This window comes from Carcharhinus amblyrhynchos, chromosome 30 (assembly GCF_965287045.1).
Source record: "Carcharhinus amblyrhynchos chromosome 30, sCarAmb.v2.hapA, whole genome shotgun sequence".
Lineage (NCBI taxonomy): Eukaryota > Metazoa > Chordata > Chondrichthyes > Carcharhiniformes > Carcharhinidae > Carcharhinus > Carcharhinus amblyrhynchos.
The window spans coordinates 16,913,740-16,941,394 of NC_137353.1; the positions used below are offsets into that span (position 1 = coordinate 16,913,740).

The 27,655-nt window shown below is 47.1% G+C and overlaps 1 protein-coding gene across 6 annotated transcripts in view; it reads right to left on the reverse strand.

Annotated features, from left to right (window-relative positions):
• The window catches only part of LOC145360108 (putative oxidoreductase YteT), a 264,299-nt gene that overhangs the window by 234,121 nt on the left and 2,523 nt on the right, over positions 1-27,655 (reverse strand). For all 6 annotated transcript variants that reach the window (XR_013889666.1, XM_080215071.1, XM_080215072.1 and 3 more), the window contains exon 2: positions 17,089-17,198. Coding sequence is in view for 5 of the 6 variants with exons in the window: in XM_080215071.1 (XP_080071197.1) it covers positions 17,089-17,181 (93 nt within the window). In the remaining variant the exon portion in view is untranslated. The remainder of the gene's footprint in view (positions 1-17,088; positions 17,199-27,655) is intronic.

A 27,655-nucleotide genomic window follows, 5' to 3' on the forward strand; every position in this document is an offset into this window, starting at 1 on the left:
CCTTCTCCACAGTTATTGAAGGTGTTCACTTGCATAATAGATCAGGCTGAACACTCTACAATTGATCCTGACTGAAAGCAAAGACAAAAATACAGCACATCATGATTAGAGCACTCCTCTCGACGGATGATGCCAAGCTAGTTGCTCACACTGAAACCCAGCTACAAAAACTCATGGATTGTCTCTATTATGCCTTGTGACTTGTTCTCCCTGACTTAAGCACCAAAAGAAAAGCCATAGTTATCAAGCAGGGTGTCACATCTCTCTTCTGATCAACTAAATAATACCCAGCTGAAAGTGGTTAGCAAATTCTGCTACCTTGGATCTACATTAACAGACAATCCATCTCTTGATACAGAAACTGGCACACACATAAAGAAGGCAGCAAGCATATTTGGCTGACTCGTGAAACATGCATGGAATAACACCAAGCTAATTCTCAGGGCCAGGATACTGGTATAAAAGGCCTGTGTTCTCAGCGCCATGTTGTATGCCTGTGAAACACACATGAAACATGGACGATTTACAGCTATCAAGAAATGAAGCTGAACAACTTCCATCGTCGCTGTGTGTGTGGTACATTCTGGGCCTTTCATGAAAGGAAAAATCACGAATGTGGAATTTGTCTTAAAAACAAATTATGATGACATTCATCAAACAGAGGCACCTACACTGGATGAGGATGGAAGCATTTTCTGTATGGCAGGGTAGCTGGAACCAGAAAACCAGCAGGATGCCGAAAGCTGTGCTTCAGGATGCTTGCAAGTGTAACATATAGGTTCTAAACATTGACTTATGCACCTGCAAGACACCAGCTGGTGACAGGAAAATAGTGACATTACCTCTGGGCTGGCATGCACTATTATGATGATGATCAGTCATTACAGCAGTTTAGCAACAGGCATCAACTCCGAAAACAACCTATAATGACACCTGATATGTGGTACTTGTGGCAGAACATTTGAAACCAAAAGAGAAAATGCTGGAAAAATCGCAGCAGGTCTGGCAGCATCTGTTCTGTAAGTCGTGCAGGTTGCAGATAGTGTGACAGGAACCCAAGATCCTGGCTGAGGCTGTCTTCATGTGTGCGGAACCTGGCTATCAGTTTCTGCACTGTCATGTGTCATGAAGGCCGCCTTGAAGAACACTTACCCGAAGATCAGAGGCTGAATGCCCGTGACTGCTGAAGTGTTCCCCAACAGGAAGAGAACACTCCTGCCTGATAGTTGTCGAGTGGTCTTCATTCATCCATGGCCTTCTGCATGGTCTCTCCTATGTACCATGCCTCAGGACATCCTTTCCTGCAGCGTATCAGGTAGACAAAGTTGACCGAGTTGCAGGAGTATGTATCATGAACCTGGTGAATGGTTCATCACACTATCTGTAACCCCTACAACTTGCAAAAGCTCACTAACTGTCCTGGCTGGAGACAGTTCACATCTCTGTAACCTGTGCTTAACCCTCTCTCCACTCACATTTTCTTACCTTTAAAACTTGATACCTGTAAAGACTCGCATTCCAACCATTATCTTGTAAATTGAGTTTGAGTCTTTATATACCCTCTTCGTGAACATGACTCCCACTCACTTGATGAAGGAGCAGCACTCTGAAAGCTTGTGGCTTGTGCTACCAAATAAACCTGTTGGACTTTAACCTGGTGTTGAGAGACTTCTCACTATGCTTACCCCAGTCCAACAACAGCATCTCCACATCTTAGCATCTGTTCTTACAGATTTTGTATGCTTTGAACGTACATATATATGTCCTTAGCTTCTTTCATTCTTCTCATGAACCGCAACAGAAGCTTGAGGAACACCACTCCATCCTTCAAGTGAGTAGTTTACACCTTCCAGGACTCCATGCTGATTTCAACTATTTAAATAACTATTGCTTGCATTTTGTTGGACAGCAAATGGTGGTAATAGTGCTGTTGTTGTCAGTTATCAGTTCCTTTAGACCCATCTTTCATTTCTTTATTTGTTCCACTACTACCCATTTTGTTCTGCACCATTATTTATTTTGTCATTTAAATACTCCTGCCCGCCTACATCTTCCCTTTGTTGACAATAGGCCCTTATTCAAATAGCAATTGGTCTATGTGAATTTTTCTTTCAAGGCCAATTTTTAGACTTGCTTTCTGCAATGATTGGCATCATTACACGTTATAATGATGTATCGGCAATTTTTTTCTCCAGGGACCCAGAAATGCCTTTAGACACAAGCTAAAGTCAAGACAGTACTGGCAGGCAGAAGCATTTGCTTCACCCATCTCCCCTCCCCCAACCCATCTGGAATACACTGTTGCTGTTTGATTTTGAACACCCTATTGAAATAATTTTCAGCCAATTTTTAGTCTGCCCACTGTGCCTGCAACTGAGAGTTCCACTCCAAGACTCAACTGAAGTTTCAAGTATTTGTTTTAAGTTCCTGAAGGTGCTGACTATTCGTACACAAGTACCATCACCACTTCAGTGCCTCATACAAATTATAATATTTCATAGGTGCAGTCTGTGGAGAATATCATAATCAATCTAATCTTGTCCAACCAGCATGTGCCATCAAACATCCATGGATGGTGATCAAGACAAGGTTGAAATATTAATATTTTTCTTCCCTCCTTTTTCCAATGTGTCGAAGCAATTGGCTTGTTCCAACCACTGCCTCAGCTGACATCAGTTAACTCAGAACAAACAGCTCAAACCTAATCTTGCACGCTCTGTATCCCTCGGTAATTCAAAACCCACAATACCAGTGGGGGAACTCAGAATTTTAAAAAATGATCAATCTGGTGACTAACAGATTAGTTAGCACTACATACAGTATGACTACTTCAGGGTGGGAAGCAGAGTCAGTTTCAGAGAAACCATGTTAGATGTTGTACAAATAAAATGTGTGCCTCACATAAATGAAAGATTAGTTCATGTTTATCTTGTGTCTGGGGTGCGGTCTTGCCCAAATACTTGCTTTCTGTTTCTTTTCCTGATGTGACTCTGTTACGCAGTAATTTAGCTGTGCCTTTTAGAAACATCTGAAAGTCCCAAAAGCAGATTAGCTGGCTGCCAAAGATGGCAAAAAGCTGTAACATTTCTGTTTCACTAATGCAGAAATACACCGACTACTTTGACTATTACCAAGCTATTTGATCACTTTCCTGGTAAATAAAGGATGTAACATCATGAGGTGTTTGCTCTGAGTACAGTGCATTACTGTTAACTTTACACCATAGAGATTTATTCACTCAAATACTGAATTGAGGCTTTTAACTTAGTCTGCTCAAGGTTTCACTTAAAATTGCAAAACTTTGACAGACCATTGGCATAGAGACATGTTTTGAAGTTTAAAAAGGCTGCATCACTGGAATCAGTCACCTCCAATTATGACAAACACTGACGATTCAGCATACAGAGCCATCGGCCAATTACTGCTGCAGGTAGACTGATTATCATCACAACTATTGTGTTTAAATATTACAATACAGGGCCCCTTATTACAAATCTGGTTTTAGTTCAATTGAAAACATTTTGTCTGGTATGTTATTGAGATTTTCAGATAAAGAATGTCCCATTCCCTGTTGAGTTATTTGTTCTGATCTACATCAAGGACTACAATACAATTAGCTTCAGTATTAAGTACTATTGAAGTAGAAAAAGGAAAAAAAAATCAGCATGACGTTGCTGAAAAGTTTACATTTGTGGATAGAGGAGAGAATAGAAACTTGATGCCCTCCATTCTGAATAGCCTGCCAATTCACTTCTAGCTTCACCCATGAAGAATGACAAATTAAATGATGTGCCAGAGAATAGTTGGCACCTGTGAAAAGCCTACCCTGGCTGATCATTACCTTTAAGACAGAAGGACAGAAAAATAGAACACAAACAAATAAATACAAAATGTTCTTTGTAAGTTTATTTTTCCAATTGTATGTTTCCCTCATAGCACACCAAAGGAAAAGCTGAAAGACTGGCATGGACCTCACTTCTCAACCCAAACTAATTCTACCCTATTACTGGAGTGACTTAGCCTCCCATTTCCCTCTCTGTAACCAATGGCTTTTTTTTGTGTTTTCTGTTGTGATTACTCTGTCATGCAATATGCATATAAATCCACAACTTGGCATTCAGTGAATGATGTGCCAGAGATCCATGTCATAGAGCAATATGCCTTTCCTGATCTAATAAACCCTTGCGTGTCCTGGGCCCAAGTCTACAGCATTGCTAAACATTGTGCATGGCTGTGCATCTGGAGCAGTAGTAAACAGTGTGCCATGCATTTTCACCTCAGTACTGTTTAGATAGTTTAATTTTACAATATTGGTTTGAAATCTAAGATTGCTTTTGGCAACATTGTGGAGACCATAACATGGTCACTGATCAGAGAGCACTGACCCTTCTCAACGTCTCCAACCAATCTTGGTTTCACAATGTAAAAAAAACCTACTCACTGGTCAGAATTCCCAATGCTATTTATAATCTGAAAGAATAATAATGAGACACAGGCATTAAAATATTCTGAACTGAGACTCAAAACTAACAGTAAAAATATAACTGCTGCAGTTAAAAAATGGGATTAACTTAGCAACACTAAGATGAGCATTTAAGTTTAGTCTTTAGAAGTTTGAAATTCACTACATATACAGCATTATAAATTATCAAAGGACAGTGAAAATTTCTTCCTCTTTTAGAATACCATTTTGAAACAGATGCACAGTAGTTTGTTTCATTGTTAATGTCATGATTTTGTGGTCATTATAGCAGTGAATCTGGAAGTTATTGTGCATTTGTTCCTATATCAGAAGAATATATACATTCAAATGAGACTGCTGCACATTATTTAGAGCAAGATAGTCAGAATACAGCCCTCTCAAGAATCATAATCTCACAAAGTTAGATTTTGTAGGTGGGGTCTGCGATGCAGGTTTACTCAAATGGTACAACACATGCAAACATGTGGCTTAAGTCCCATGTGTAATGCACAAGTCAAAATCATTTACTCTGAGTAAGCAATACTTCTTGGTTGACCAATAATGTATCAGAAGCAGAAGTAAGGAAGTTTCCTTTTGACGGCTCAGGTAAGACAATGGAGGAAGTTCTGTACACAACAAAACAAGCTGAGAACCTACTATCCAAACTTTTGAGAGCTGTTCTATAGAAGGATCATGTGGATTCAAAACGTTAACTGTGTTTTACTCTCTTTCCACAGATGCTACCTGACCTGCTGAGTTTACCAAGCATTTTCAGTTTTTTTATTTCTGAGACCTACTCTGTCATAGTGAGGGATAAGATGGAAAGAAATCAAAGAGAAAGTAACTTTGCGTTCATTGTGGGGGTCAATTTTAAAGCTGGCAGAGGCTTGGCAGGGCAAAAGGCTAAGCATGGGGAAAGTGACAAATCACATTGAAAATGAAGAGAAGTACATTGCAATTTAAGAATCTTTTCAGCTAATTTAACCATTCAGACAACTGGAGATGGATAGTTATGTGACTCAATACACCTTTTACTTCTTTCAGATGTTGTTTATTGAAGCTAACATGCTGCCATTTCCCATGCAGCGAAAGAGAAATTTTCCACTGGAGTGTTCCAGGATGACACTGGGTATATCAGGAAAGTATGCATCCCTAATTTGTAATTTTCTGTCTATTAATTTTAACGCAAATCCTGGGCAGGGAACACAGTTTTCTGATGTATATCTCCAGCAATGTGCCAGAAATGCCAACATGAAAATCTTTTCCTGGAGTGAATTCCCTTACTTGCTGTCTCCATATTGCTCTGCTTATCAATTAACTGCGAGTTTAGTTACTATAATAGTTGTTTGCTTGACTGCACTAACCCTGCTAAAATGTGTTAAGATGTACGTTTCTAATAGTTTCACTATCAATCACCATACAGGATATAGCAGCCTACTCTTTCTCTGCTTTTAGAAGAGATCTAGTTTGTGGGGGAAAAGAAAGACTTTAATGGAAGGAAGTGATTAGCAGAAACAATCTACTACCCAAGATAAAATTTTAAATAAAAATATTACACGTTATTTTAAAGATTTAATTTGGGAGTTTCAATTTTCACGATTTTCTTCCCTTCCCCTAGGACACATGTCAAACCATGCAGAGGAAGCTCCTCAACTTGCTGCTCTGTCCTGTCAAATTTCCAGGTACATAAGAATGACCTATAGGAAAGACCATTCCTCCATACTTCCCAGGATCACAGCAGCATAGAGGGAAAACCTGTATATTATGTTAATTGTTTTATGGATAATATTTGCAAGGTCTGGTGACCATGTGAAGGCGTTGGCAATTTTTTCTACAACTCTGTGGAAAATCTTTCAGCATTTTTTATTTTTTTCCCCCAGTGTGAGTCCAAAACCTCCTAAATTTATCAGATACAATTTCATAATTTCCCTTTGGAATTTAAACTCAGATTGCCAGTTCAGTGCAAGAAGCACCACAGTACTAAAATCTTTGATGCTTTCAAACTTGCACTTCCGCCTCATCCAAGCATCAGTGGTCTATATACTTAGGTTGTTAAATGTCCTACTAACTTCCCAATATGGTGGATGGGAATAATGCACACATTTCAATGTGTGCACCACAAGTGATTCTGGTGGGGGGAAAACACAGGTATCCAGGAAATTCTTCTGACACAGACTTTAAACTTTTTACAAATGTAAGTAAGGAGTTAATGCCTGTATGAAGTCCCCATGTTTGTTCTGAGGCAGCTGATGCCCGTTCACAAGTTACAAGATAAAGTTTTCAAATTTACTTACCTCAATATGGAGGCTGAAAGAGCAGATTGCTCTTCCTGACATGTTTCAAGAGAACTATCTCTGCAGTCAAACATGTTCCCCAATCATTGATCAGCATTGTTCCGGCTGTTGCTCGCAACATCCCTCTTCCTACTATCACTATTTCTCCTGATTCCTTTTCCTGCCAATTGCTGGTTATGACTCCACCCTTCCTGCCAATTGTCATTGCTTCACTGCCCAAAATCATTGTCAGCCCTGATGACCACTTCTCCAGATTCCCTCCACCTTGATTGCAGTCATTCCTGACATCCCCCTCACCATCAGTCGCTATTGCTCCCAATTGCCACTCCAATCACAACTGCTCTTGACCACTGCCCTCCCCAACACACTTCCCCACCAATCTACACTGCTCCAGACACCAGGCCTCCTATCTTTTCCCCATCATGTTCCCATGCTCAACCCCCAATCCATCCCTCTTTTTGCCAATTTTCTCATTATTTGCCCCCCTCATGTGAAGATATGAATCCTATTAGGTTATCGTTCCATTGGAGCTAGCCACTCATTATCCTGAACCCCATCCAATTAGCTATGACGTGTGAGCTTAGACTGTAGGTGTTGACAGACAAATGCACCTAGGAGAGGGTAACTAGAGCTGTCCTCTCTTGTACTCATGTGACCTGATATGTACTCACTTCCCAGCAGGGGTTGATAAATGCTAATCAGACACTGGAAGCCTGGCTGGCTGTTTTTGTTTTGGCTTTTTACTCTACTTAATCCAGGCAAACTGTAACTTACCCAACTGCTACTCCACCTGAATTCAATAAACTCAGTGCAGAATTAGGAATCAACTATGTTTAGAGTTACATTGAAGAGAAAGACTACCAAACAAATTACTCCCCTTCCCAGCAGCACACCAGGTGGAATTAGTTACAGGCTGACTACGTGTCCTTGCTTTCATGAGCAATGGGTAATTCATACTTATGATTAATTTTTATTTAAAAAGTTAATACTGTAATTGAAAGTCTTTTACGATGATAAGTCTCAAGAACTAGTGTGATTTTTGGTAAATGATACTTTTAGAATATCATTTTGACAAAAGGGATGTGAAACATTTAGAAAGTACTGTCACCAGCAGGGGATTTCCATAATGTCTGAAGTGGGAGGAGACTTTAGCAGAGAGACAACAGGAAATACTGCAAGACAAAGACATTTTTTGTGAAATGCAATCAAGAAAATTTACAGCTTGACTCCGTTTAAATTATAGAGGAAGTTCAGCTTTATAGAGGGCTTCCCACCACTCTTGATGTGTTTCTTCCCCTCATGCTTCCATATGTCCAAATCAAGCTCTGGTACTTCAATTGGGTGTATTTAATGGGAGTTCAACATTGTAACCCCACTTTTAAGACTGCCTGTCCAGTGGAAACAGGATTGGAAAGGGGTTTAAAATAGTGGTTTGGGGCTACAGACTCACTGATGCCCAGGACCAAATTTAACTACAATTAACTGGCTGACTACAAAAAGCAGGCAAGGGCCCCACTAAAAATAAAATGTAGAGGTCCAATGATGTCATTCTGACTCCCACCTGATTTTAGCTGGAAATATGATGTAATACCCAGTGCCAAAGCTGCCAGGATGGAATGCATCCGAGGGTTCTGAAAGAAATGGCGGAGGTGATAGTGGATGCCTTGGTGGTTATTTTCCAAACGTCGCTGGATTCCGGGGAAGTGCCGGATTATTGGAAAACGGCTAATGTTACACCGTTGTTTAAGAAGGGTGCCAGGCAAAAGGCGGGGAATTATAGGCCAGTTAGTTTAACGTCTGTGGTAGGTAAAATGTTAGAATCTGTCATTAAGGAGGAAATTGCGAGGCATCTTGAAGGGAATTGCTTGATAGAGCAGACGCAGCACGGTTTCATTAAAGGGAAGTCGTGTCTGACAAATTTACTGGAGTTCTATGAGGATGTGTCTAGGGCGGTGGATAGAGGAGAGCCGGTGGATGTGGTCTTTCTAGATTTTCAGAAAGCGTTTGACAAAGTGCCTCACAAGAGGTTATTGCAGAAGGTCGAGGGACATGGAGTTGGGGGTAGGGTGTTAGCGTGGATAGACGATTGGTTGTCAAATAGGAGACAGAGAGTGGGGGTCAACGGGTGCTATTCGGATTGGCGGATGGTGACTAGTGGAGTGCCCCAGGGGTCAGTGCTGGGGCCTCAGCTTTTTACCATTTATATAGATGATCTGGAGGAGGGAACCGAGTGTAGAGTGTCAAAATTTGCTGATGACACCAAGATTGGGGGAACGGCAAATTGTGCAGAGGGTGTAGAGAGTCTGCAGAAGGATCTAGATAGGCTGGGCGAATGGGCCAGGAAATGGCAAATGGAATTTAATGTTGGCAAGTGTGAGGTGGTCCACTTTGGTAGGAAAAATGGTAGGAAGGACTATTACTTACGAGGCGAAAAACTGCAGCAGGCGACGGTGCAGAGGGACCTCGGGGTCCTTGTGCATGAGTCGCAAAAACCCAGCTTGCAGGTGCAGCAGGTGGTCAGGAAGGCAAATGGGATGCTGGCCTTCATAGCGAAGGGGATTGAATATAAAAGTAGGGAGGTCTTGCTGCAGCTGTATAGGGCATTGGTGAGGCCGCAACTGGAGTACTGTGTGCATTTTTGGGCGCCGCACCTGCGCAAAGATATTTTGGCTTTGGAGGGAGTGCAGAGGAGGTTTACTAGGCTGATACCGGAGTTGAGGGGGTTGAGCTATGAGGAGAGGCTGAATAAACTGGGCTTGTACTCGTTAGAGTTTAGAAGAATGAGAGGAGATCTCATTGAGACGTATAAGATGATGAATGGGATGGATAGGATAGAGGTGGAAAGACTCTTCCCGCTCAAAAAAGACAATAGGACTAGGGGGCACAGCCTCAAGATAAAAGGGGGGCGGTTTAGAACGGAGTTGAGGAGGAACTTCTTCACTCAAAGGGTGGTGAATCTCTGGAATTCTCTGCCCGTTGAAGTGGTGGAGGCTGCCTCGCTAAATATTTTTAAGACGCGGGTTGATGGGTATTTGATTGGAGAGGGGATTAAGGGTTATGGGGAGAGGGCGGGAAAGTGGAACTGAGCAGCGACAGATCAGCCATGATCTTATTGAATGGCGGGGCAGGCTCGAAGGGCTGGATGGCCTACTCCTGCTCCTATGTTCTTATGTTCTTATGTTCTTAAAAGGCTGGTTACAGAATCCAGTGCCAGAAGTGACCCAGCTCATTGATTTTAATTGTTTTTCTCAAATGAACAAGAATGCTCTAGTGCTGACAAAAAGTGTATTCAATAAAGACTTCAGAGTATCTCATGGCACGTATTTATAAATTTTACATCAGTGGGAAGCAGTTTTCTGCATAATATAAATGGTGAGTTAACGAATTCATCCAGTGAGTCCCACTTCACTCCAATGTTACATTCAGCCCTGATTTGGATTTAAACTGGATTTACACAAGAGGATGAGAATATAGGGGGCATGGTTTGTAAGTTTGCAGATGACACCAAGATTGGTGGCATAATGGACAGTGAAGAAAGCTTTCTCCAATTGCAACAGGATCTTGATCAATTGGGCCAGTGGGCTGACGAATGGCAGATGGAGTTTAATTTAGACAAATGCGAGGTAGTGCATTTTGATAGATTGAACCAGGGCAGAACTTACTCAGTTAATAGTAGGGTGCTGGGGAGAGTTATAGAACAAAGAGGTCTAGGGATACATGTTCATAGCTTTTTGAAAGTGGAGTCACAGGTGGACAGAGTGGTGAAGAAGGCAGTCGGCATGCTTGGTTTCATCGGTCAGATCATTGAATACAGGAGTTGGGACATCTTGTTGAAGTTGTACAAGACATTGATAAGGCCACACTTGGAATACTATGTGCAATTCAGGTCACCCTATTATAGAAAGGATATTATTAAACTAGAAAATGTGCAGAAAAGATTTACTAGGATGCCACCGGGACTTGATGGATTGAGTTATAAGGAGAGACTGAATAGGCTGGGACATTTCTCTCTGAAGCATAGGAGGCTGAGGGGTGACCTTATAGAGGTCTATAAAATAATGAGGGGCATCAACAAGGTAGATAGTCAATATCTTTTTCCAAAGGTAGGGGAGTCTAAAAATAGGGGGTTTAGGTTTAAGGTGAGAGGAGAGATACACGAAAGTGTCCAGAGGGGCAATTCTTTCACGTAGAGGGTGATGAGTGTCTGGAACATGCTGCCAGAGATAGTAGTAGAGGCGGGTACAACTTTATCTTTTAAAAAGCATTCAGATAGTTACATGGATACGATGAGTATAGCGGGATATAGGCCAATACGGGCAACTGGGATTAGCTTAAGAGTTTTAAAAAAGGGCAGCATGGACAAGTTGGGCTGAAGAGCCTGTTTCCATGATGAAAACCTCTATGACTCTAGGACATATTCTTGAATTAAGTGTTCCTGTTGCGAGTGATTTCCTAATTAGACATTCCTGGCACTAATAGGTGATACTGGTTAAGAAATCAAAAGTGCTCAGACATCCATTAATTTAAAAGTATGGAAAATTAAGACACTGTGGACCAATGATCCTCCTGCAGGAATGCACAACTGAGTATTAGCCCTGATAACTGTAGCATCGATACAAAATGACATTGCTTTGCACTAACAGTATGTGCTTGGATAGCAGCTAGTTGTTATACTAATGAGATTAAACACATCTTCATTTCTTCCACAAAAACAATAAGGATGAGAAATATTTATTTTCTAATTACAAACCAGAGCCATTAAAAACTGTAGGGCTGTTTTTGAGAAGTTAAAAAGATGTTTAAATAATTTGTGAAAATTTGATGATCTGGTCAGGGGCAGGGCTGGGCAATACCCATCAGACACCACTGGTGTGCTGGAGGAGTGGGGCCTGGCTGGGGGCAATGATGGTGCGGGCGGCATGCAGAGGTGGATCGTGAGGGGGGCTCGCGGCAGGAGAGGTGCATGGCAGAGTTGTGCGTCTGAGAGACTGGCACGGTTCACGCTTTTTTTTGTTATGATGCAGAAATTTTTTGGGAAAATTCTCCTTTGCTTTTAACACTATAGGTACAGATGAGAAGCAGGCATTTGCGCACTATTGTCTGAAAATTTGAAAGATTGGGTAGCTTAACCGTCTATATGCTGATTTATACCAGGCAAAAGGGGTTAAAATTCTCCCCATTGTCTGTGGTCGAAACATTCCTGCATCACATAAAACAATTAAACTCAGTAATCTCTGAATTATTCACACTTCATTAGTTACACTCTGGAATTTCTGAATAATTCAAGTTTCATCACAATTACACTCATTGCATGTTACTTGTTTACCTGGACAATAGAATATTTAACAGAACAGGATGTTGTATATTACAATTAACAGGCAACCAACGCTTATCAATACTCCAAGCAACAACTAAATAAACAGCACATAGCAAAGTGCCTTTTTTTTAAGCATGTTGTTGATGAATTGTCTGTAAATACAATGGTTGCCTGTGAAGTTAAGCAAAAGCATAAGTCTTTAAATTGTGGTATGAGGTACGACAACATTTTTCTTCAATACAATTATCATTGATGTAAAATGTCTTGCTCCACAATCTTAAAATGTTAAGTAAAAAAGTGTTACCATTCACTGACTAATTTCAAGGCCATTTTGTTGTAATATTGTTTGACTGAATGGAGCAAAATTGAACAGTAAATTCCCAAATTTTAATTACAGATTAGCTTCTTTTGTTTGCCTGTTAATAAAAAAGTTTACATTAGTTTCAGAAAGACTCAGACAGAACTTTATATTCTTTAAAACAAGCAGACTGTAATACAGTCCATAAGCTTGTTTTACATGTTTCATAGTACTGCCATTGATAATGCATTATTTAAAAAAAACAGTTTATTGTGATCTTCTGGAGCAGGAAATGTATTCACTGTACCAGTAGAGCACCTCTGAGAATTCACACTCGGATTAGGACAGTATCAATCTCAGCCTGTTACTAAGCAAAGAAACTAGACTTGAAGATGGCAATTTATAAAGGGAGAAAAGAGAAATAGGAAAAGGCAAAAAAGCACCTTCTACTGACGAAACCAAGACCAGGGTCAGTCCTGGGACCACAACTTCTCACAATATATGCTTTGGAAGGAGGAACTGAAGGCACTGTTGCTAAGTTTGTAGATGATACAAAGATATGTAAAGAGATAGGTAGTATTGAGGAAGCAGTGGAGAGGGCTGCAGAAGGACTTGGACAGGATAGGAAAGTGAGCGAAGAAGTGGCAGATGGAATACAATGTGGAAAAGTGTGAGGTTACGCACTTTGGAAGAAGGAATGGAGGCATTGACTATTTTTTAATTGGGGAAATGCTTAGGAAATCAAAAGCATAAAGGGACTCCTTGTTCAAGATTCTCTTAAGGTTAACATGCAGTTTCAGTCAGCAGTTAGGAAGGCAAATGCAATGTTAGCATTCATGTCGAGAAGGCTAAAATATAAGTGCAGCGATGCACTTCTGAGGCTGGTCAGATCCCATGTGGAGTATTGGGAGCAGTTTTGGGCCCCATATCTAAGGAAGAATGCGCTGGCCTCGGAAAGGGTCTAGAGGGGGTTCACAAGAATGATCCCTGGAATGAAGAGCTTGTCGTATGAGGAAAAGTTGAGGTCTCTGGGTTTGTACTTGTTGGAGTTTAGAAGGATGAGGGAGGGAATCCTATTGAAACTTACAGGATACTGCGAGGCCTGGATAGAGTGGACACGGAGAGGATCTTTCCACTAGTAGGAAAAGCTAGAACCAGAAGCCACAACCTCAGGCTAAAGGGACAATTCTTTAAAACAGAGATAAGTTGGAATTTCTTCAGCCAGAGAGGTGAATGTGCGGAACTCTTTGTTGCAGAAGGCTGTGGAGGCCAAGTCATTGAGTGTCTTTAAGACAGATAGATAGGTTCTTGATTAATAAGGGAACCAGGGTTATGGGGAAAAGTCAGGAGAATGGGGATGAGAAAAATGATGCGGAGATGCCAGCGTTGGACTGGGGTAAACACAGTAAGAAGTCTCACAACACCAGGTTAAAATCCAACAGGTTTATTTGGTAGCAAAAGTCACCATAATAAGCCCACAGTGCTTCAGGAGCATTATAAAGCAAAATTTGATGTGGAGAATTTGGACAGATGGCCAAAAGTCTGGTAAAAACCAGTGCTAGGGATCTGGGTTCAATCCCAGCCTCGGGTCACTGTCTGTGTGAAGTTTGCACGTTCTTCCCATGTCTGTGTGGGTTTCCTCCAGGTGCTCCAATTTCCTCCCACAGTCCAAAGATGTGTGGGTTAGGTTGATCAGCCATGTTAAATTAACTCTTGGGTCAGGGGGATTAGCAGGGTAAATATGAGGCATTATGGGAATAGGGCCTGGACGCGAGTGTGATCAGTGCAGACTCAATGGGCCAAATGGACTTCTTCTGCACTGTAGGGATTCTATGATTTATGAAAAGAGGTAGATTTTAAGCAGTGTCAAAGAAAGAGAAGCAAAGAGGGAATTCCAGAGCTTAGGACTTTGACTGCAAATATATGGCTTTGGTGGCTTTTGCTACCAAATAAACCTATTGGACTTTAACCTGGTGTTATGAGACTTCTTACGATGAGAAAAATATCAGCCATGATTGAATGGCAGAGCAGGGTCGATGGGCCAAGTGGCCTAATTCTGCTCCTATATCTTATAGTCTAAGACAGAACATAATCACACCCATCAAGCTAGGACAGACTTTAGCATGTCCCATCTGAGAACACTGAGCACAGAAGGCATAGTGATGACAGGGGGATTAAAATAATTTGGCATTTAAAATAAATTAAAATAATTTGGCGTTTAAAATAATTAAATAAAACTGGTGTTCAGGATGGGGGCAATGCAAGATTCACACCACAATTAGGTGGGTCCATTGTTTGATCTGAGCCAGAGAATCACCCACTCTGACTTTTCTTTCTGTTCTACTATTTCTCTGGTGACTCCAAAGGATCTATCCTTGGCACTTCCAATATCTCATTTACCTGCCGCCCACCCCCCTCAGCGACATCAACCCCTCCACTGTGTGCTAAACTATTCACAACCTCAGTATCACATTTGACTGTGCGGAGTCTGCACATTCTCCCCGTGTCTGTGTGGGTTTCCTCTGGGTGCTCCAGTTTCCTCCCACATTCTGAAAGACGTGCTGGTTAGGCGCATTGGCCATGCTAAATTTTCCCTCAGTGTACCCGAACAGGCTCTAGAGTGTGGTGACTTCATTGCAGTGTTAATGTAAGCCTACTTGTGACATGAATAAATGAACTTAAAACTGATGTCGGCAGGCTCGAAGGGCTAGATGGCCTACTCCTGCTCCTATTTCTTACGTTCTGCCTTCATTACATTGCCAGACTTGATCCCTGCATCAGTGACTTGTTGAAATCCTGATATATGCCATTTTTCACTCGCGATATTATCATTTCAATGCAGTCCTGGCCAATCTGCTATGTTCTACCCTTTGTAAACCTGAGATCATCCAAAACTCTACTGCCATGTGCTAATGTGCACCATGTCCTGTTGTCCCATCATCCATGTGCACCATGTCCTTGTTGTCCAACACTAGCTCCCCTGGTTAAGCAATACAACAATTTTAAGATTCTCATCTTCAAATTCCTCCATGGCCCTGCCCCACCCTCTCCCTGTAATCTCCCTTAGACCCATAACACTTCAAAACATATGCTCATCTAATTCTGGCCTCTTTAGCAAGCCCAATTCTAAAAGTTGCACTTTTAGTGGCTATATATTCGCTGTCAAAGTCCTAAGCTCTGAAATTCCCTTTTTGCTTCTCTTTCTTTGACACTGTTTAAAATATACCTCTTTTCATAGAATCATAGAATCCCTACTGTGCAGGTGTCCATTTGGCCCATTGAGTCTGCACTGACTACAATTGCATCCAGGCACTATTCTCTCATATTTACCCTGCTAATCTCCCTAACACTTGGGTTAATTTATCATGGCCAATCAACCTAACCTGCACATCTTTGAACTGTGGGAGGAAACCCACGCAGACTCGGGAAGAACATGCAAATTCCACACAGACAGTGACCTGAGGCCGGGATTGAACCCAGGTCCCTAGCACTGGTTTTTACGAAATTTTTGGCCATTTATCCAATTTCCCCACATCAAATTTTCCTTTATAATGCTCCTGAAGCACTGTGGGCTTATTATGATAGTGGTGCTCTATAATACAAGTTGTTGATGTTGATAGTGAATCAGCAGACAGTTATACACCTTGCCTAAAATTATTTTCCATTGAAGTTAACAGGACTGTGAAAGGGTTGGTGACTCATTCCCACTCATTCTGGGTTACCTTCTGAGACCAATTTCACCCTCTAAATCTTGCAAATATATTAAATATATAATTCCTTCTTTTGTATGATTAAAATCTGCAGGTTTTTTATACAGATTTGACAGCCCACAGACCATCTGATGATTAAAAAAAGAGCGAGGCAGAAATACAGTAAATTGATCAAAGATTTATAGCAATTCATTTTACAGATGACATATATGCATTACAAAGTACTCGATGGTGCAAAGGACAACATTTTTCAATATTTTAAAGGATCAAATGCATTGGAGTTGTTTGCAGACTCAATTTACTAGTATATAACTATATCAATTTATGGTGCTTATTCATTTGATGACTTAGTGGGTAAATGTGCTATTTGATGTGTTGAATTAGCTAACCTTGGCTGAGACAACAAATGAGGCATTAAAACTGGTCTCAGTGCCCCTGGGCTATTGGAAGCAGTACTAAGCAGCCAAATTACCACCTAGTTAAGCCACCCAAGGTATGAAGGGAGGTTGAAGAGCCTAGTATTGCTTAGTTTAGAAAAGAGACTCGAGACATAATATTGAAACTTTTTAGGTTAATGGATAAATATTCAAAAATGGGCCCTTCCATTGGCCTCACGCCACTCCTTCATCTGTGGAATTAATATAGCCGACTAACATGTGGTGCACTGTCAGTGAGACAGATGTCCAAAAATTGAAAGGCTGGTAACAGGCAACCTGTCTTTGGGCAACAGTTCATCTAAGTTAGTGAAATGAGGCCTGAGGCCCATTTTGGGTTAGGCATTGGACCTTCCAGTTGGGTGCACTTTGGTCATGTCCCTGGAAATGGGCCATAACAAATTTTAACCCGTGGTTATAGTCATTGTCTGTGCAGACAAGTCACAGTTTGCTAGGACAAGCAAAGATTTATGTTGCTTAAAATTTTGTCCCATATTGCTTAAATGAGGGAAGAAACTAAAGCATAGAGAAGAAACCACAGCAGACAGACATTTAAAGATTCCCAAGACTTACCTTCATCCGCTCTGGAAATTCGTTTGAGAAGGATGCATAAGTTTGTCCCCGATTCCCAGCCCCAATTATAAGCACCTCCACACAACGAGACATGGCTGCTGCGGTACAGTCTAAATACAAACAGAATAAGCATTTAATACAAGGTAAATAAAGAATATTTTTCAAACAATGAAATTCTATAATATTAGGCATCTGTGTAATTGCTACCCATCCCAAGCCCTTCAATTAAGAGTGTGGACAGGTGGCTTGTCCCCAAAGCTTCACAGGTTTCCCGGAGCACCTCTCCCTCTAATGTTTATTTCCTGGTGGTGAACCATTTGGCATTCACTTTGGACTTGTCCCCAGTGTCATGGTCAAGATTGCAAACCTGGTGTGAAATTCAAAGACCATAAAATAATATTGACTGAATAGACTGGGTCTGTACTCGTTGGAGTTTAGAAGGATGAGGGGGATTCTTATAGAGACGTATAAGATAATGAAAGGGACGGATAAGGTAGAGGTGGAGAGATTCTTCCTGCTTAGAAAGGACAGCAGGACTAGAGGGCACAGCCTCAAGATAAGGGGAGGGGGCAGTTTAGAACAGTGTTGAGGAGGAACTTCTTCAGAGGGTGGTGAATCTCTGGAATTCTTGCCCGTTGAAGTGGTGGAGGCTACCTCACTAAATATATTTAAGTCACGGGTAGATAGGTTTTTGACAGACAAGGGAATTAAGGGTTATGGGAGAAAGTGGGAAAGTGGATCCGATCCACTTCAGATCAGCCATGATCTTACTGAATGGCGGGGCAGGCTCGAAGGGCTAGATGGCCTACTCCTGCTCCTATTTCTTATGTTCTTATGTTAATATTGATCTTAGCTGAAGTATTTCATAGTTAGGGTCCAGTGCAAGTTATATAACATTCATCTTTGTTTAATATATATATATATTTATCATGCCCAAACCCATATATTAAATCAAAGCATGTAAATCTGCTTTGAACTGCAAATCAACTTGTTTAGGTGGCCATAAAAATTGTTAGCCCACCCCAAGAAGTACCCAGTGTAGGGAGCTAATGTGTATTCCACAGCCTCTTTTCAATGAACATCCGAACAAAGGAACTAAGGCAAGTTGAGAAGTAATTGTTAATTCTATCAATTTGCAGCTAACAAGCAAATCAAAAGGACAGCCAATGATGCAATTAACAGAATCAAGCATTTACAAGAACGTTGTCCTCGACAAAAAGGTAAAACAAACTTTTCTCAAAGTTTAAGGAATGCAGTACTGAAGTGGAAAAGGCAACAAATTTTGCACAAATTTGAGATGCCCAAATGTGGCATTAAGCCACATTGAACAACAGAAAAACTTTTGACTTCTGGAACAAGCAGTAAGAAGTCACCCCTGAACCATGAGAGTACCAGTAGCAACTGTTCTTGGAAGAGCTGAATGATTGTATCAAGAGCTATAAAGAACTTATTCAAAATACTCATTAATGCTGCAAGACTATTCAAATAGGTTACTGCCATTCAATTTTGCACTGTAGGATTCTATGATTCTATGAACTTAAGCATATACTTGTGATTATTTGCCAACAAAATTAAACAAATTGACCAGCGCGGTGACACAGTGGTTAACACTGCTGCCTCACAGTGCCAGGTGCCTGGGCTCAATTCCAGCCTTGGGTGACTGGAGTTTGCATGTTCTTCCCATGTCTGTATGGGTTTCCTCCAGATAGTCTTGTTTCCTCCCACAGTTCAAAGATACTATATAAGAACATAAGAAATAGGAGCAGGAGTAGGCCATCTAGCCCTTCGAGCCTGCCCCGCCATTCAATAAGATCATGGCTGATCTGTCGTGGCTCAGTTCCACATTCCCACCCTCTCCCCATAACCCTTAACCCCCTCGCTTATCAAAAACCCATCAACCCGCATCTTAAAAATATTTAGCGAGGCAGCCTCCACCACTTCAACAGGCAGAGAATTCCAGAGATTCACCACCCTTTGAGTGAAAAAGTTCCTCCTCAACTCCATTCTAAACCGCCCCCCCTTTATCTTGAGGCTGTGCCGTCTAGTCCTACTGTCCTTTCTGAGCGGGAAGAGTCTCTCCACCTCTACCCTATCCATCCCATTCATCATCTTATATGTCTCAGTGAGATCTCCCCTCATTCTTCTAAACTCTAACGAGTACAAGCCTAGTTTATTCAGCCTCTCCTCATAGCTCAACCCCCTCAACTCTGGTATCAGCCTAGTAAACCTCCTCTGCACTCCCTCCAAGGCCAAAATATCCTTGCGTAAGTGCGGCGACCAAAACTGCACACAGTACTCCAGCTGCGGCCTCACCAATGCCCTATACAGCCGCAGCAAGACCTCCCTACTTTTATATTCAATCCCCTTCGCTATGAAGGCCAGCATCCCATTAGCCTTCCTGACCACCTGCTGCACCTGCAGGCTGGGTTTTTGCGACTCATGCACAAGGACCCCGAGGTCCCTCTGCACCGTCGCCTGCTGCAGTTTTTCGCCATGTAAGTAATAGTCCTTCCTACCATTATTCCTACCAAAGTGGACCACCTCGCACTTGCCAACATTAAATTCCATTTGCCAGTTCCTGGCCCATTCGCCCAGCCTATCTAGATCCTTCTGCAGACTCTCCACACCCTCCGCGCAATTTGCCGTTCCACCAATCTTGGTGTCATCAGCAAATTTCGACACCATACACTCGGTTCCCTCCTCCAGATCATCTATATAAATGGTAAATAGCTGAGGCCCCAGCACTGACCCCTGGGGCACTCCACTAGTCACCAACCGCCAATCTGAATAGCACCCATTAACCCCCACTCTCTGCCTTCTATTTGACAACCAATCCTCTATCCACGCTAACACCCTACCCCCAACTCCATGCCCCCTTACCTTCTGCAATAACCTCTTGTGAGGTACCTTGTCAAACACCTTCTGAAAATCAAGAAAGACCACATCCACTGGCTCTCCTCTATCCACTGCCCTAGACACATCCTCATAGAACTCCAATAAACTTGTCAGACACGACTTCCCCTTAACAAAACCGTGCTGCGTCTGCTCTATCAAGCAATTCCCCTCAAGATGCCTTGCTATTTCCTCCTTGATGACGGATTCTAACATTTTACCTACAACAGACGTTAAACTAACCAGCCTATAATTCCCTGCCTTTTGCCTGCCACCCTTCTTAAACAACGGCGTAACATTAGCCGTATTCCAATCTTCCGGCACTTCCCCGGAATCCAGCGACGTTTGGAAAATAACCACCAAGGCATCCACTATCACCTCCGCCATTTCTTTCAGAACCCTCGGATGCATTCCATCCGGTCCTGGGGACTTGTCCACAATCAGTCCCTCCAGTCTGTCGAGCACCGCCTCTCTAGTAACAATAATGTCATTGAGACCCTCCAGTCCTACCACCTTTCCATCGCTAACACCCGGCAAATTATTCACGTCCTCCTCCGTGAAGACCAAAACAAAAAAGTTATTCAAGACCTCAGCCATTTCCCCATCCCCTACCACTAAGTCCCCCCTCTCATCCTCTAAGGGTCCAACGTTCACCCTCGCCAGCCTCTTCCTCTTCCTTTTTATAAAAACTCTTGCTATCCTTTTTTATATTAAGCGCTAGCCCAGCTTCATAGTTTCTCCTACCCTTCTTTATCAACTTCTTTGTCAATCTTTGTTGACATTTAAACCTCTCCCAATCCTCTTCTCGCCCACTACTCTTAGCTACTCTAAACGCCTCCGCTTTTAATTTAACACTTTCCTTCACCTCCTTCGTTATCCACGGCTTATTACCTCTCCTCCTATGGTCCTTTTTAACCATCGGAATAAATTTCTGCTGAGCACCAAGAAAGATCTCCTTAAAGATCCTCCACTGCTCCTCAGCAGACCTACCTTCCAACGCGCTCCTCCAGTCAACATTCACCAATTCTTCTCTCATCCTACCGTACTCCCCTCTATTCAAACAAATCCTTATACACCTATGACTGAAATTGAGTTGTGTATGAATAAAAGGTATGAATAAAAGGTATGAATAAAAGGTGTGAATAAAAGGTGTGAATAAAAGGTGTGAATAAAGTAGTTGTGGAACAGATGTTTCCTCTTGTCTTAGAATAAGGAGTAGCAAATTTAAAAAAAACACAGAGTTGAGAAGAAATTACTTCTCCCAAAGGGTAGTGAATCTGGAATTCATAACCCCGAAGTGTGATGGATGCTGGGGCAGTGAGTAAATTTAAGAGAGTTATAGATTTTTAATTGGTAATGGGTTGAAGGGTTATGGGGAGAAGGCAGGAAAATAGGCATGAGGAGCATATCAGCAATGATCGAATGGTGCAGTGGAGTCAATGGGCTGAATGGCCTAATTGTGCTCCTAGATCTTATGAACTTATGAAGCCCAGTCCATTAGTCAAACCAGCCTCCCAACCATTGACTTCATATACACTTCCTGCTGCCTTGGAAAAACAGCCAGCATAATTAAGGACTCCACGTATCCCAGACATACTCTTTTCCACCTTTCTCTGTCAGGAAAAGGATACAAAAGTCTGAAGACACGTACCAATCAACTCAAAAACAGCTTCTTCACTGCTGTCAGACTTTTAAATAGACCTACCTCGCATTAAGTTGATCTTTCTCTACACCCTAGTTATGACTAACACTACATTCTGCATTTTCTCCTTTTCTTCTCTATGAATGGTATGCTTTTTCTGCAGCACACAAGTATACTTTTCACTGTATACTAATACACGGAACAATAATAAAATCAAATAAAAAATGTGCACATTTGGTGGATTGGCTATGCTAAATTGTCCCTTAGTGTCGGGGGAATAGCAGCATAAATATGTAGGGCTACGAGAATAAGGATTGGGTGGGATGCTATGTTGGAGGGTCAATGCAGACTTGATGGGCTGAATGTCCTCCTTCTGCACTGTAGGTATTCTATGATTCTATAAAACTGAAACAAACATTCTGGCTTATTGTAAGCAAGAACATAAATTATAGATATTGTATGCAGTAATATTGGGAGATGACTAAACCTCTAATCACAAGTTTGTTAATTCAACCTTCACTTTTATGTACTCCCACCGCAAGCATTTCAGTGATTTTCAGCATGGAACACCAAAAGGCAACAAAAGCTTCATCCACACTATGATTGTTAATTTCAAATCATTTTGCTTCCTGTCTAAAATAAAAAGCAGCTGACTACATTTGATCAAAATATTTCAATGAGTGAATAACTGCACCTTGGTAACTAAAAAGAGGCAGAGATGCCTCAGAATGCAATGAATGCAATGGATGCAGGGTCATAGAAAATAGAAAATGAAGTGGGCCATTTGGATCTCTTCAGCCTGCTCTGCCATTCAACATGATCATGGCTGAAGTTAACACCATAGTCCCACACCTCTCTCCAAACCAGTTGACACCTTTAAGAGTCTAGAAATATATTTATTTCCTTCTTAAATAGATTCAGTGATTTGCCCTCCAAAGCGTTATGTGGTAGAGAATTCTACAAATTCACCCCCATCTGAAAGAATGAGTTTCTCCTCATCTTAGTCCTAAATGGCCTACCCCATATCCTGAGGGTTGAGTCCCTGAGGGGCAAAAATCTGGGTGGATTCAGAAATGTCGACCATCTGTGCATCATAACAGTCTCTGAAACTTGTATCCAAATAAGAGGAAGCCTGACTTTCTGCAACATCACTATCACCAACAGACCCACTACCAACATCTTGAGAGTCACCTTGACCAGAAACTCAATGGGTATGGCCAGATCTACACGACTACAAAAGCAGTGCAGTCACGGGACACTTTGCAACATGTGACTCCTCTAAAAAAAAGTATTGTGGATGCTGGAAATCTGAAATAAAAACAGAAAATGCTGGATAAACACAACAGGTCGGATAACATCTGTGGAGAGAGAAAAAGAGTTAATGTTTCAAGTACAAATGATCTTTCTGTAGAAGGATCACTTGAAGTCAAAACATTAACTGTTTCTCTTCACAGATGCTCCATTCTTAAAGCCAATGTGCAGAGTGGAGCAGGCAGACCTGAATACATCTTGCTTGCTCCAAAAACCAAATTCAAGCTGAATCAATTCATGGTCACCATGAAAGACAAACAAGATCCAAACTGACAAGAAACAGCACTGCACTTGATCGTGAATATGATTTTTTTTTACTCCATTCTTAAAGCTACAAAGCCAATGTGTAGAGGGACAGCGCAAGCCCAAATCCATCTCTTCGCTTGCCCCCCAAAATGCCAGACCTGAGTTTGTTCGGCATATTTTTGTTTTTATGTGACTCCTCTTCTGACTCCCCCTCCCTTCCCTTCCCCTCCTCTCTCCCCTCCCTTCCCCTCACTCTCCCCTTCCCTCCACCCTCCCCAACCCCTCTTCCCCTCCTCCCCTACCCCCACCCCTCCTCTCCCCCTCCTCCCTTCCCCCACCCCTCCTCTCCTCCCCTCCTCCCTTCCCCCACCCCTCCTCTCCCCCTCCTCCCTTCCCCCCACCCCTCCTCTCCCCTCCTCCCTTCCCCCACCCCTCCTCCCTTCCCCCACCCTCCTCTCCCGCCCTCCCCCCACCTCTCCTCTCCCCCCCCACCCTCTTCTACCCCCTCCTCCCCCCACCCCTCCTCTCCTCCCCCCACCCCTCCCTCCTCCCCCCCCACCCCTCCTCTCCTCCCCCCACCCTCCTCTCCCCCCACCCCACCCCCTCTCCTCCCCCCACCCCTCCTCCTCCCCCACCCCACCCCTCCTCTCCTCCCCCCACCCCTCCTCTCCCCCACCCCTCCTCTCCTCCCCCCACCTCCCCCACCCCTCCTCTCCCCCCCTCCTCTCCCCCCACCCCTCCTCTCCCCCTCTCCCCCCACCCCTCCTCTCCCCCCTCCTCCCTCCCCCCACCCCTCCTCCCCTCCTCTCCCCCCCTCCTCCCCTCCTCTCCCCCCTCCTCCCCCACCCCTCCCTCCCACCCCTCCTCTCCCCCAACCCCTCCTCCCCTCCCACCTCACCTCTCCCCCAACCCCTCTCCCCCCACCTCACCTCTCCCCCCAACCCTCCTCCTCCCCTCCTCCTCCCCTCCACCTCCCACCCCCCCCACCCCACCTCTCCCCCACCCCCTCCTCCCCCCTCCCTTCCCCCACCTCTCCTCTCCTCCCCCCACCCCCCTCTCCCCACCCCTCCTCCTCCCCCCACCCCTCCTCTCCCCACCCCTCCCTCCTCCCCCCTCCTCCTCCCCCCTCCTCCTCCCCTCCCCCCCACCTCTCCCCCAACCCCTCCTCCCCTCCCTCATCCCTTCCCCCCACCCCTCCTCTCCCCCTCCTCCCTTCCCCCCACCCCTCCTCTCCTCCCTTCCCCCCACCCCTCCTCTCCTCCCTTCCCCCACCCCTCCTCTCCCCCTTCCCCCCACCCCTCCTCTCCTCCCTTCCCCCCACCCCTCCCTCTCCTCCCCCCCCCACCCCTCCTCTCCTCCCCCCAACCCCTCCTCTCCCCCTCCACACTCCTCTCCCCCTCCCTCCCTCTCCTCCCTCTCCCTCCCCCACCCCCACTCTCCTCCCTCCTCCTCCTCCCCCCTCCTCCCCCAACCCCTCCCCTCCTCTCTCCTCCTTCCTCCTCCTCCCCCCCAACCCCTCCCCCCTCCCCCTCCCCCCAACCCCTCCCCCCTCCCCCCAACCCCTCCCCCTCCTCCTCCCCCCAACCCCTCCCCCCTCCTCCTCCCCCCAACCCCTCCCCCCTCCTCCTCCCCCAACCCCTCCCCCCTCCTCCTCCCCCCCAACCCCTCCCCCCTCCTCCTCCCCCAACCCCTCCCCCCTCCTCCTCCTCCCCCTCACCCCCACTCCTCCTCCCCTCCCCTCACCCCCTACTCCTCCTCCACTCCCCCTCACCCCCTCCTCCTCCCCCCCTCCTCCTCCCCCCCTCCTCCTCCCCCTAACCCCCTCCCCCCTCCCCCTCACCCACCTCCCCCCTCACACCCACCCACCTCCCCCTCCTCCTCCCCCCAACCCCTCCCCCTCCTCCTCCCCCAACCCCTCCCCCCTCCTCCTTCCCCCCAACCCCTCCCCCCTCCCTCCCCCTACCCCCTCCCCCTACCCACTCCCCCACTCCCCCTCCCCTCCCCGCCTCCTCCTCCCTCCTCCTCCCTCCCCCACTAACTCCCCACCTCCTCCTCCCCCCTCCCTCCCCCCTAACCCCCCCTCCTCCTCCCCCACTCCCCCCTCGCCCCCCTCGCCCCTCCCTCCTCCCTCCTCGCCCCTCCCTCCTCGCCCCCCCCTCGCCCCTCCCTCCTCCCTCCTCGCCCCTCCCTCCTCGCCCCCCCTCGCCCCTCCCTCCTCGCCCCCCCCTCGCCCCCCCCTCCTCCCTCCTCGCCCCCCCCTCGCCCCCCCCTCCTCGCCCCTCCTCTCCTCCTCGCCCCCTCCTCGCCCCTCCCCCCTCGCCCCCCCTCCTCGCCCCTCCCCCCTCGCCCCCCCCCTCCTCCGCCCCCCCTCCTCGCCCCCCCCTCCTCGCCCCCCCTCGCCCCCCCCTCCTCGCCCCTCCCACCTCCCTCCTCGCCCCCCCTCCCCCCTCCCTCCTCACCCCCCCTCCCTCCCCCCTCCCTCCTCGCCCCCCTCCCCTCCCCCTCCCACCTCGCCCCCCCTCCCTCCCCCCTCCCACCTCGCCCCCCCTCCCTCCCCCCTCCCACCTCGCCCCCCCTCCCTCCCCCCTCCCACCTCGCCCCCCCTCCCTCCCCCTCCCACCTCGCCCCCCCTCCCTCCCCCCCTCCCACCTCGCCCCCCTCCCTCCCCCCTCCCACCTCGCCCCCCTCCTCCCCCCTCCCACCTCGCCCCCCCTCCCTCCCCCTCCCACCTCGCCCCCCCTCCTCGCCCCCCTCCCTCCCCCCTCCCACCTCGCCCCCCTCCTCGCCCCCCTCCCTCCCCCCTCCCACCTCGCCCCCCCTCTCTCGCCCCCCTCCCTCCCCCTCCCCACCTCGCCCCCCTCCCTCCCACCTCCCACCTCGCCCCCCCTCCCTCCCACCTCCCACCTCGCCCCCCTCCCTCCCACCTCGCCCCCCCTCCCTCCCCCCTCCCACCTCGCCCCCCCTCCCTCCCACCTCGCCCCCCCCTCCTCGCCCCCCTCTCCCCCTCGCCCCCCCCTCCTCGCCCCCCCTCCCTCCCCCCTCCCACCTCGCCCCCCCTCCCTCCCTCCCCCCTCCCCCCCCACCTCCTCCCTCCCCCCCCCCACCTCGCCCCCCTCCTCCCTCCCTCCCCCTCCCTCCCCCCACCCCTCCCTCCCCCCCCTCCCCCCACCTCCTCCCTCCCCCCTCCCCCCCACCTCCCTCCCTCCCCCCCTCCCCCCCCACCTCCTCCCTCCCCCCACCTCCTCCCTCCCCCCCACCTCCTCCCTCCCCCCCTCCCCCCCACCTCCTCCCTCCCCCTCCCCCTCCCCCCCCCCCCTCCCCTCCCTCCTCCCCCCTCCCCCCCCCACCTCCTCCCCTCCCCCCCCTCCACCCTCCCCCTCCCTCCCCCCCCTCCCTCCTCGCCCCCCCTCCCCCTCGCCCCCCTGCCCCCTCCCCGCCCCCCTGCCCCCTCCCCGCCCCCCTGCCCCCTCCCTACTCACCCCCGACTCCTCGCCCCCCTCCCCCCTCCTCGCCCCCCCTCCTCCTCCCCCTCCTCCTCCCTCCTCCCCCCTCCTCCTCCCTCCTCCCCCCCTCCTCCCTCCCTCTCCCCCCCTCCTCCCCCCCTCCTCCTCCCCCTCCTCTCCCCCTCCCCCCTCCTCCTCCCCCCTCCCCGCCCCCTCTCCTCCTCCCCACCCCCCTCCCCCTCTCCCCACCCCCCTCCCCTCCCCCCTCCCCTCTCCCCACCCTCCTCCCCCTCCCCTCCCCCTCCTCCTCTCCCCACCCCCTCCCCCTCTCCCCACCCTCCTCCCCCTCCCCTCCCCCCTCCTCCTCTCCCACCCCCCTCCCCCTCCCCTCCGCCTCTCCCCACCCTCCTCCCCTCCCCTCCCCCTCTCCCCACCCTCCTCCCCCGCCCCCTCCTCCTCTCCCCACCCCCTCCCCCTCCTCCTCTCCCACCCTCCTCCCCCTCCCCTCCCCCCTCCTCCCCCTCCCCTCCCCCCTCCTCCTCTCCCCGCCCCCCTCCTTTCCCCACCCCCCCTCCTCTCCCCTCACCTCCCCACCCCCCCCTCCCCACCCCCCTCACCTCCCCACCCCCTCCCCCTCCCCACCCCCCTCACCTCCCCACCCCCCCTCCCCACCCCCCTGCTCCCCCTCCCCACACCCCCTGCCCCCCTCTCCCACACCCCCCTCCCCCTCCTCTCCCCACCCCCCCTCCCCTCCTCTCCCCACACCCCCCCTCCCCTCCTCTCCCACACACCCCCCTCCCCTCCTCTCCCCACACCCCCCTCCCCTCCCTCCCCACACCCCCCCTCCCCTCCTCTCCCCACACCCCCCCTCCCCTCCTCTCCCCACCCCCCTCCCCTCCTCTCCCCACACCCCCCCTCCCCTCCTCTCCCCACACCCCCCCTCCCCTCCTCTCCCCACACCCCCCCTCCCCTCCTCCCACTCACCCCCCCTCCCCTCCTCTCCCCACACCCCCCCTCCCCTCCTCTCCCCACA